The sequence below is a fragment of the Anoplophora glabripennis genome, unplaced genomic scaffold (genome assembly GCF_000390285.2).
Source record: "Anoplophora glabripennis isolate ALB-LARVAE unplaced genomic scaffold, Agla_2.0 scaffold706, whole genome shotgun sequence".
NCBI lineage: Eukaryota > Metazoa > Arthropoda > Insecta > Coleoptera > Cerambycidae > Anoplophora > Anoplophora glabripennis.
Genome location: NW_019416904.1, coordinates 241890 through 254206, shown reverse-complemented (window position 1 = coordinate 254206; position 12317 = coordinate 241890). Strand labels below are relative to the sequence as shown.

The window sequence follows — 12317 nt, the reverse complement described above, 5'->3', positions numbered from 1 at the left end:
TGAGAGAAGTGTCAGCAAGGAAGCTTTTGGACTTTGTAAAAAGGACAAATCTACTTGCTGAATAGGACTAGTAGTGGGACGCACAATAGGCCTAATTAGGCCGCAGTGCTATGGGACTTTTTAAAGGACCAACCACTAGATGATGAAGATGAAGATGAAACCATACGCGTACTAAACAAAAATTGGGGGATCCATGTGTACTGCAACCCCCCTTTCCTCTGTTCGCGCTTCGAAATTTTGGACCAAAATTACACAGAAAGTGTATATAAAAATATGTGTCAAATTTCAAACAAATATCTCTAAAATATGTAGGTATACGCAATAACCGAGGGAATAATATTCGACAGTAGTCACTCATTTGTTCAACTGTTCAGCGGTACTTATTCGACTCTGGCAGCTGCCGTACTGGGTATTTTTAATATACAGCATATTTTTGGATAGGAAAACTTAATGTTTCTACAAAATTTCAATACCTTCTTTGATATTTTGCTTGAATTCCCTTTTTCTGTGGTAGTCCTCTCTGATGAGGTACAAGATGTTATGACGAAAAGTTTCTCAAAATGAAAAATTGAATATATTTGCAAAATTTTAATGTCCTATGCATACTTTGAGAAAAGTAGCAAAAAATCAAAGTAGGCCTAAGACATTAAATTTTGCCATACGTGCTCAATTTTTTGTTCTGAGAAACTTCTCCTAATAACATTTTTTTGCTATGTCATACAGAAACACTTCACTAGCGAATAAGCAAAAAAATTATGCATAAGCCATCTTTCAGTTTTTTATTGTGACAAACTTTTCTTAATAGCCTCTCTCACGTAGAAATGCCAAATAGTACTTTACTGGTGAAAAATATTTATAATCTTCTGAATATCCAAGGCTTACTAGATTCTACTACGAATTTGAAATCATAGCAGATTCTGTTTCACTACATGCAGAGTTAAATTCTAGAAGACTATTTTTCAGTAAATAATTTCTTTAAAAGAAGTTACCAAGAGTAATATACAGTCAGACTTAAAAAAAGGGCAGTGGTTGAATATGACATAACGAAAGAGAGAAGAAATACATTTATAGCATTTGTAGTGGTCATATAATACTTGTAAATTAATATCATAGCCAACTATTTTTTTATCAAAAAAACATACCTTAATCAAATATAAAACGCCCTTATTCGTAGAAATGTCTACGACGTCATTGGAAAGTAGGAGAAATTATCTGTTTTTAGACAACGACCAACTACGATTCATATTTGAGAAATATGGATTTGCTTCAGAGTTTAGTAACCGTAAAATAATATCCTCGTTAGATTCTTAGTTGAAGAGTTCCCAGAAAACAGTTTTCACTTTAATTCTAATCTAATTCATTTACAGAGTGTCTACTGCTCCTTGAATCCCTTGAAAACCTTGAAAAATCTACTTGAAATACTTGAAATCTCCTTGAATCGAACTAACGATCCTTGAACAAATTTTTCGCAATAATTTTATTTCATTACAAATTGACATAATGAGATTTAAAATGGATTGCCATAATATAATATTGTGTATTTGTAAAAAAATAAAAGAGAAATGTCCTTTAGCTTATAAATTCGTAAGAGGAGCAAGTTCTCTTTTCTTTCTCCTTATGTTATGTTGAATCCGAAAATTGCTAAAATTCGGATTCAACTGGCTTTAGAAGTGTTAGTCGAGCATAACCACTTTGGTGACTTATTGCTGAAGAAATTGAAAAGGATTACCTTAAATTTATAGAAAATGACGCTGTAAAAAAAGAATTATTAAAGTTTGATGAGAAAAAACATCAGCTAGATGATTTTTTTATGAAACTGTGTGTTGAGCAAAAAATATCTGCGAATTTTGTCGAATTTATAAAACGAATATTAGTATTTTTTCATGGAAATGCTGCTGTAGAACGCAGTTTTTCTTTCAACAAAGAATTCCTAGTTGAGAATCTACAAGAACAAAGTTTTATATCTCAAAGATCTGTACATGATTTTATTATCGTTAATAATAACGGTGATGCAAAAAATATTAAAATAACTAAACCAATGATTGCTGCTTTTAAATCCTCTTCTGCAAATCGAAAACAAGCTTTACGAGACAAAAGAGAAAATGAAAGTGAAGAAAAAAAGAAAAAGAAAATTTGTTGAAGAAGCAGCATATTTAAAATTGAGAAAAAATAATTAGAAATGATTAATAAGTGAAAATCAGAAAAACGTAGTACAATATAACCAAAAAATTAAAGAGTTAGATAAACAATTAAAAAAATGATTCTTATTTTAGAAATTACTTAAATATTTTAATTTTGTTTAATTTTTATAGTTCTCAAAACCAATTTAATATAATTTTGTAACGATTATTGTAATAAATTTTTTATTTTAGATATTGTATTGTTATTTTTGTTTAATAAATATAATTAAATTCCTTCAATATAATATAATTTCAATGTATGTTGTAAGTGTGAAAATTATGATGATCAATTTTACTTTAATATTCCATATATACGTCATATATTTTATCTTTATAATTATGAAGTTGTACAATCTTATTCTATCTTAATGCGATACTTAATAATCGCTCGTATGCGTTCGAGTTTAAATTTTTAAAGAGAATCAGAGAGATGGTCAGATAGATGTTTAATTTTTTTTATCTGTCGTGAACGCGGAGCGCACCTTCATCTTCAAGTTAATAACTATATTTTCAGTAAAGAAAATGAAAAATAAAAATTTCGAGTAAATTAGCTTAGCAATTCGATTAGCGTCGATTAGCTTTTACAAAGCTTTTACAAAGATAAAAGTGTTTACCCTAGAAAAATTTACCTCCTTGAATATGAATTAAAATCAACCCTTGAACACCTTGAAAACTCCTTGAATCCGAAAAATTTAGTAGACACTGCATTTAACAGCAGATCATAAATAAATAGTCAAAAATGTAACAAGATTAGCATGGCTCTGTAATTCGAAAACAAATGATGATATCAAATATATGTCAATTGAGTTTTCCTTGAAAATTTATTTGTTAAATACGCGTTGTTAGTTTTTTTTATCTATTTTTAGTAGAGTCTGAAATTTAGGTTGAAATCAAATAAACAGTTCCTCCTTTCGTCGGGAAATGTTGGTAATTTTGCGTTTTTACGAGCATATAAAGTGTGTATCAAGTTATGAATTGGGTGGTACCATGATTGGGAATTTTAAAAACAACTTTTATTTCTCAATTTAATTGACAAAACTACTGGTGCGCGATACAAACTATTTTAAGTATTATAGACCGACTCAAATAAGTATGTCTCTGAAACACGGAACGCTCCTATCCCAAATTGCTGCACCTACGTCTTATTCCTTCTGGCCGAATGGGTTCTTTCTCAATCTCGCGCAGCTCATCCTGAGTTAGAAACGTTAGTACTTATTTTTGTCGGTCTAATATATTATTATATCCTTTATATGCCAAATAAGTCTCACCAAGAACTTGTAACATTTTTACTAATGTTTCAATTTTAGCAATTTTGCTGTTCATATCAGGGCCAAATGTTTTGGTTTACTATAAAAACGGAACACAAAAGCTAACGGCGTGCCATCTACGGCTACAGTTGTTAACCCCTTTCTAAGGCGGCGCGGCAGAAAATTGATGTAATTTTAAAATTAGGAATTTTAAACGCCTCTAGAGCTAATAAAATGGCTAAAACATTTTGTCTTTGTAAAAAATTCTATTTTGTGTAAACGGCGTCCTTAAGTAGGAAACGATTCCAGAAGTTCTCAATAAATTGTAACAATTTTGATTATACATATACAATATACACAACGTTGGTATTTTCCGAAATATTTTCCTAATCACTGAATATACAGGGTGTTTATTAATTGAATGCCGATACTTAAGGGTGTGAATCCTTGGGTCATTTTAAGAAGAAAAATTAATATCAACATATGTCCTAAACCTCTTAATTTTTGAGCTACAGGGTGTTACAGTTTTAAGAAAAATTTACTTTTTTATTATAATTTTCTTATCACTCCAGACATTTTTATGAAATTTTGTACACACCTATTAATCATTAAGGAGCATTGTTTGATGTAAAAAATGTTTTTAAATCTTTGCCAATGACGTCCGTACGAGGTTTGAACTAAACATTTTTGAAGAAAAAAAATGGTACGCCACTGCTTTTTCTAAAAACTAAAATTATTTTTAAAATCTCTATTTATTTTACAGCAAATTCGGTCCCTAGACTTACTCTCGTACGACGCACCATTTGCACGTAAAAAAATGTAAGCCAAAAAAAGTTTTTCCCCAAGTTCATTGAGACTGCTTTTGATATTTTGTTGCCATTTTGTAGACACCCACCATGCGTGGAAACACTTTTTGGTATATCCTCCTGGCTTCGTATGCATTTCCGTCGGCAACCCCATAAGTAATATGCATGTCAGCTAATTCACCGATTGTAAAATTTACCATTTTTTATGAGATTTTACCTCCTACTCTAATCATTTTGTAATATTGAAAAGTCAATGTCAACTTTATTGCGAAAAGAAGCGTCAAAAATTATGACACTTTACCCAGCCTACTAATTTTTATTTCATTTGCTTTAAGGGGCATTTAATCATTTAATATTATGCCTACGTGAACGTCATTTGTGGAAGTAGAAAATTAATTTTTGACCCACAAAAAGTGTTTCCACTCATGGTGGGTGTCTATAAAATGGCAACAAAATATCAAAAGCAGTCTCAATGAACTTGGGGAAAAAACTTTTTTTGGTTTTCATTTTTTACGTGCAAATGGTGCGTCGTGCGAGAGTGAGTCTAGGGACCAAATTTGCTGTAAGGTAAATGGAGATTTAATAAAGGAGTAAATGGAGTAAATGGAGAGATTTTTTGCTGTAAGTAAATGGAGATAAAAATAATTTTAGTTTTTAGAAAAAGCAGTGGCGTACCATTTTTTCTTCAAAAATGTTTAGTTCAAACCTCGTACGGACGTCATTGGCAAAGATTTTAAAACATTTTTTATATCAATCAATGCTCCTTAATGATTAATAGGTGTGTACAAAATTAAATAAGTAAATTTTTTCTTAAAACTGTAACACCATGTAGCTCAAAAATTAAGAGGTTTAGGACATATGTTGATATTAAGTTTTCTTCTTAAAATGACCCAAAGATTCACACCCTTAAGTATCGGCAATCAATTAATAACACCCTGTATTGAGCAAAAACTTACCGCTGTTGGGTCCCAACATGGTGACGATACTCGTTGGGGTGGGTGGCATGTTGTTGTACCCCTGCTGGGTCACGGGACTGGAAGAATGCTGCACCGTATTGTCGTTCCCATCCTTGTACTCGTTCATCTCCGTCTGCTGGGGCGGCGGCAGGCTCTGGAGGGTGTTGGAAGACAAGTTGGTGATGGGCGAAGTGCTAGGCTGCACGTTGGAAGTAAGAGAGGTCGTGGGTGTCATGTTCTGGGAGAGCGGCATCAAGTTGGACGTGGAGTAGATGGGGTGAGCCGTGTAGGGGTTGTGGGGGAGGGAGTGCTCCCATTTTACGTCGGATATCGGGAGGTTTGGGGAAGTGGAGTGGCCGTGGCTTGGATACAGTTCCGTCACTGAAAAAAAGTTGTATTAAATGAGGATACGTTAAAAACTCTGTTCCTGTTTTTACGAAGCAGAAAATTTAAAAAATTGGAAAAATCAGAAAAATTTAAGAAATTCCGAATAGGCTTAAAATAAAATGTTTCAGCATAAAAGCAAACTGAAAGCTCAGAAAAAAAAACATTATGTAATTTGCAAATTTACTTAAATGAAGGTCTTCCGATTTTCAGATTCCATGTTTCAAAGTAAAATGCTCTTGGTCGTTCTGAACAATCTGTATTAGGTTCTTCTAAAAGTGGAAATGTTCTGATTTTGTAATTAAAATAATTTCTAACTAGCACTAGTTCGCCGTGTATTGCATTAATTAAAAACAGCAGTGTCACAGTTAAATAGAATTTTTTTATCCTACATTCCTTGAAAAAAATTTTTGAAGTCGGCCAAAAAATAAAGAAGTTACAGGCTTGTATTACATTTCGCGACATCATGGAGTGCTCGCCTGAAGATGTATCGATTTTGATGAAACTTAGTGGTAAGACGTTTTAAGGGATGCTGAATGAGAATACATAATCTGTTTTTTGAAAAAAAAAAATCGCTAATACCAATCAGCTGTTTTGATGTCAAGAAAACGCATCCTAGTTGGCCGTGAATTGCATTAATAAAAACAGCAATATCACAGTAGATAGGGTTTTTTTTAGCCCACATTCCATAATAAAATTTTTTGAAATCGACCAAAAAATAAAGAAGTTACAGGTTTGTATCACATTTAAGCTCTGTATGTTGGCACTCTTTATATGCTAATTTTAAAAAAGTTAAATTTTTCAGAATTTTTCCGTTTTTCCTGGGAAAAACCTGTTTGTTTCTGACACCCAATTATTTCGTAAATTTTGTTCTTCAAGTCGTAACTTCGTCGTTTTGAAAAGAAACTTCTAAGAATAAAACTATGCACAATATTTTCATACCTTCAATAAACCTATAATTTCAAATAAAAAATAACCTATATTTCTCAAGAGCCTCCAATTATTACAAAAGTCGATAGGTAGTATATTTTGAAGTTGGTTTTCTTCTTCCAAAAAGTTGCATTTTTAGTAAGTCTTATCTACACAGCTTTATGACATTTTATTTAGATAACACTGCCACACACACAAAAAAGTTGTCTGTATTTTTCATGCGACATATCTTATCCGTAGTATTTTTGCCTCCTGATCACGAATCCGGTGTCAGAATTGAGCTATCACGTCACAGGAATTTGCTAACCTCATTCAAAGAACAGGACAAAAATAGCAAAAATTCACGAAAAAGTGCTAGGAAAAATACAAAAATCATTTTTTTTCCATATTTAAATGTTCATTTATATAGCTAAGACTCTGCCGAATGTGAATCCGTGGTCAGAATTGATGGTTCTGTTTCCAACACCAAAAAAACGGGTCAGTTAAGGTCAAATATCACGAATTTTCAAAAAATAATAGATTCGCGCCAAATTTGGTAAACGGGGGTGTTTGGGGTCGCTGATCACGGATTCGAGGTCAATTTTGCAAAATTTAAGATGGCGGTTCCAAGATGGCCGACCAAATTTTCAAAAAATAACAGATTCGCGCCAAATTGGTATACGGGGGTTTTCGTGGTCGCTGATCAGAATTGCGAAATTCATTTTGTAATATATCTTGTTCTTTTTTCTGTAAAAGATCTATTGACGGGTTTTCTGCCTAATCTCAGGTAATAAAGTACATAGGTAATTTATTAAAATTTTAAAAACTAATTTTGTAAATCTGATTTCGGATTCCTAATTAGTGACCCCGAAAATCCCCGTATACCAAATTTGGCGCTAATATGTTATTTTTTGAAAATTTGGTCGGCCGCCATTTTCGATTTTGCAAAATTGACCTTGGATCCATGATCAGCGACGCCGAAAACCTCCGTTCACCAAATTTGGCGCGAATCTATTTTGAAAATTCGTAATATCTGATCTTAATTGACCCGTTTTTTTGGGGTTAGAAAAAATAACCATCAATTCCGATCGCGGATTCACGTTCGGCGGAGTCTTAATCATATAAATGAACATTTGAATACAGAAAAAAAAATTGTATTTTTCCTAGCACTTTTTCTTGAATTTTTTCTATTTTTGACCTGTTTTTTGAGGTTAGGAAATTCCTGTGATGTGATAGCTCAATTCTAACACCGGATTCGTGATCAGGAGGCAAAAATACTACGGGTAACATGTGTCGCATAAAAAGTACAGAAAAACTTTTTTTGTGTGTGGTTGTGTAATTTTCCTTAGCTCTTTATAAGCAAAACTTTTGGGGTTTCGCGCTCAAGCCACTTTATACTGACGGTGTAAATATTTGTTTAACATTCCCAGTACATAAAAAAGCTAATATCCAACAAAAGAAGGAAAACTTACAACCTAAAGAAAATTGGGGTAAAAATTGTGCAAACGAATGTTTACGATTTGTATATAAAAAAGAATATATGTTTAAAAACATTATTTCTGTGTCATCTGTGTTTAAAAAATATTCTTGTACAATATTTCGTTTAACCTCCTATATTGTCACTAGTTGTCATTAACTTATATTTGAAGACAGGTATGTAGGTACAGAGAAAAACTAAGTCCCTAATATAAACCTTGAGATACCCTGGTGTATAGGAAAATTAGATAATTAATGTTATAAGTTAACCGAAGCATAAATTGATTTCTACGGTTACGTTTTTCTGTACATTATATAAAAAACACTTAACTTGACCTAACCTAACTTTGTTAGATAGATACCAGTATTAAAAAAATATGTTATCCTGACCTAACCTAACCGTACAGAAATCTATCTATATAAAGTTAGGTTAGATCAGGTTAGTGGACATTTTGAACAATTTATAGTCTTAAGATTTGTTAATTTGGTTAATAAAGTTTACACATCATTTTTATTTATCGGGCTACATTGGTTGAAATATGAAATTATGTTTTTTAAAATGCTTGTAACTTCTAAACAGAAACGAATCGCACGTATGTTCATATAAGAAAAAATGTTTGAAATTAACCCAACAACCATCTGTCAAAGTTTGGCATAGACCATGTAGAACACCCTGCATATCGGTAATATGTACATATATAAAAAACTTAATCCAACTTTCTATAGAAATTTATCTCAACAATCATTGAGGTAACTAATTCAGGTACATTATACTGATGGTTACTTAATATACATGACGAAACATATAATTAACTTGGAAATACTGAAAAATTTATTTAACAACACCTGTTACCTTGCCTATATTGCCTATAACATTTTTTTGCACACGCCCCAAAAGTATTGCTAGTAGAGATGTTTTAAAATCTTATGAGCTTTGACCTTCATATGCGCAGAAACATAATTCCGACCGTCGCCTAAATTATTCTACGTCCTAAAAACATTACACCTATTATTCACAGTCTCTCTCGAGCTCTAGCGTAAACAAGCCTTTGATCCGATTACAAATATCATAATAAAATGCCCTATTCTTTATTATTTTAATTAAAACAATAAAAATATATATAACGAACGTTCGCCAGTTGACTTTATTGATGCCCGAGCGCCTTAGTTCATTTCTAGTTGTAATGAGGCACGTGTTCTAATTCTGAGTCAATGTTTTCACAACGTGCTTATTAGAAGAATTATGGGGATACGCCACGCCTTTCGCGCATTTCGCGGCTCATGAGATATTAAAAGATCTCTAAGTATAAGTGAATTGTTTTTCAAATTTATTTGAATCAAAGTCGTAATTGCAATATTTTGCATGTAAATATTCCTTGAAACAATTTCTCAAAGAAATTTAAACATCCCGCCGCACCCACAGACCACAGAACAGAAAAGAATTTACTCCTTTTTAATATGGTTGACTTGTTTAAGCTCATACTTTTTTATTCCCTTAAAACGTATATTATAGCAACGTTTGTATCCTGATTTGTATGATGCTGTGGTTCAACTGTAATTTTTCATTTTTCTTTGTTTATTACCTGTCTAATTTTAATTCAACTTGTACATGCATTTTGTACCAAACCTAATATAAAAACCAACATTAAGTTGTTGTTTCAAATAAGTGAAATGTAAACTACTTTTATAGAGTGCCATTTCTTTCAGCTTAACTCAAAAACATAGTGCATATTGTCTAAATCATCAAAAACAATTATTCAGGTTTTTTAAATTGAGTTGAAACAGCAACTTACCTGTCAGTTATTTGAAAAAAAAATGTCATCCGATATGGAAAGCCTACTAATTAATTTGTTGCGCTAATGTCTTGCATTTTACTCCCACTGATAATGTAAAAGCGGTTTCTTTTGTATATAAAACTCGGATATTTAGAAAAATTATACAAGGTACCGAAATTTATAATTTTTTGTTGAGAAAATAAAATCGTCTCCCCATATCTACGCTACTGATTATTATTTTTCGACAATGCCACTAAAGTATATCCCGAAACGACTTGCACTATACCAGCAAATTTCAAGTTTTTATTTAAAACCATTTTTGAATTATTAAGAAATTTCAAATTTTACTTTGGAATTTTACACGGCCGTACTTACGTAAATGGGCCCAACTGATCAAAATTTTATTAAGAAAATATTCATATTTTTCCATGATTATTACTGTAGTATGTTTTGTGACATAAATTACGAACCAATTATTTGAAAAATTACACAGGACCACAAAAAAAAATGAGTGGAGGGTTCCTTGAACCAGACCAAGGTGTTTATATGTTATTTGGGTCCCTGAAACCGAAGCCTGTCTTGTCCCATCACGTCAACGTTTTTTTCTAACCTCAAACCCAACAATATCAACCCTTAAACCATATAACGCTATACTTTCATAACTCAATAACCTTGAGATCGATAACCTATAACTCTAAAACCCATAACCTGAAAATCTATAACCTCAAAACTCATAAATCTCAAATCCCAATAAACTGCAAACACAAAATGAGCAAAAATAAAAACAAAAAACTCAAACCTAAATCTCGGAGAGTTTTAACTTCATAATTCTACACCTCCATCACTTCATAACCTGATAATTCATAAACTCCATAACCCTGATGTGTAACATAAGAAAATTGCATGTTACAATATAATATAGGGTTATGAGGTTTTGGATTACTGGGGTTATAGGCTGTTGGGGTTATAGGGTTATGGGACTTCAGGGTTAAAGGACTTCAGAGTTATGGGGTTTATGGTTATGAAGTGATGGATGTTATAGAATTATAAAATTAAAACTCTCCGATATTGAGGTTTCAGTTTTGCGTGTAAGTTTTTTTGTTTTTTGCTCATTTTGTGTTTGAAATTTATTGGGTTTTGAGGTTATAGATTTTCAGGTTATGCGTTTTAGAGTTATGGGTTATCGATCTCAAGGTTTTAAGTGTTGATATTGTTGGGTTTCATAGTTTCAAACTGTTTTTTGACGTTAGAAAAAAACGCTAACGTGATGGGGCAAAACAGGTTTCGGATTCGGTTTCAGTGACCCAAAAAACATATGATCTACTTGGTCTGGTTCAAGGAATTCTCCACTAATTTTTTTTGTGGTCCTTTGTTATTACCGAATTTATGCAACAACAAATATTGTTCATTCCAAAACTGGGCTATTTTTTGTCGAATATGGCTTTATATAGGCATTTCTAGATAGCGCTATAGAATGACTCAACTCACTTTGATTGGAACCAGCAGCCGGTGCGCCGGTGGCGAACCCACCTTCGTTGATTCCCTGGCCCAGAGTTGATGCGTAGGGAGTCGTGGGGGCGCTGTACGGCCCCCCGACCACACCCAAAGGTGTGTACGAGGAAGACGTCGACGACAGCTGCTTTCTCAGCCTAGCCCTCCTGTTGCTGAACCACACCTGGATCCTGGCCTCGGTTAATTTGGTCCTCTGGGCCAGCTCCTCTCTGGTGTAGATGTCCGGGTACTGGGTCCGCTCGAAGGCCTTCTCCAGCTCGTCCAGCTGGTGGGCGGTGAAGGTGGTGCGGGAACGGCGCTGTTTGCGCTTGAGGGGGATGCCCGGTTCGCTGTCGCAGTCGGAACCGCCCTCGTTGTCGCTAGATTTGTCTGCAAGAAGAAGAAGTAGAGGATTAGATTGAAAGTTTTCCTTTGCTGTGAGGTAAAAAAATCGACAAAATTATCTCTACAGTCTGACTATGTCTATCACTATGTTTTCGGGGTCGCTTAATTCCTTCTTGTCAGGATTTTTCATAACCTCAAAAAATAGGTCCAAAAACGCAATAAATCCTCTATCCATTGACCACTCAATCCTAATAACTTCGTAACCCCTTAATCCGTTAAATCCTTAACCTCATAACCTCAAAATTACATAACCCCAAAACCCCTTATGGGCCTATTTCTTGAGGTTATGAAAAATCCTGACGTGATGGGGTTAAACGGACCACGAATTTGGATTCAGCGACCCCGAAAACATATGATAGTCATAGTCAGACTCCAGGGGTAATTTAAAGTGCGACAAATTTCAGGGGGTGATTCTACATGAAAAAATAATGGCAGTTTGCTTATAAACGTATGTCCGCAAATGATTCGTTTTCCGAGATACGGGGTGTCAAAGTTTTTCTTAAAAACTGACGATTTAATTTATTGCTATGAAACCGGTCGAGATGTGCAAATGAAATTTGGTGGGTTTTAAGAGGTAGTTATTGCGCATTTATTGACATGCAATTAAGAATTTTATGTTCATCATTGGCGCGCGTACGGGTAATAATCTCAATTTTTTTAAAGAAAAAAATGGTACGCCACTGAGATA

The 12317-nt window shown here is 33.4% G+C and overlaps 1 protein-coding gene across 1 annotated transcript in view; it reads right to left on the bottom strand.

Moving 5' to 3' along the window:
• Nucleotides 1-5189: 5189 nt before the first annotated feature.
• The window catches only part of LOC108910591 (segmentation protein paired-like), a gene marked incomplete at its 3' end in the record, with an annotated part of 35297 nt that continues 28169 nt past the window's right edge, over nucleotides 5190-12317 (bottom strand). Inside the window, exons 4-5 of the mRNA XM_018715244.1 lie at nucleotides 11222-11614; nucleotides 5190-5570 (exon numbers count right to left, since the gene is read on the bottom strand). Of these exons, the coding sequence (XP_018570760.1) occupies nucleotides 5190-5570; nucleotides 11222-11614 (774 nt within the window). The remainder of the gene's footprint in view (nucleotides 5571-11221; nucleotides 11615-12317) is intronic.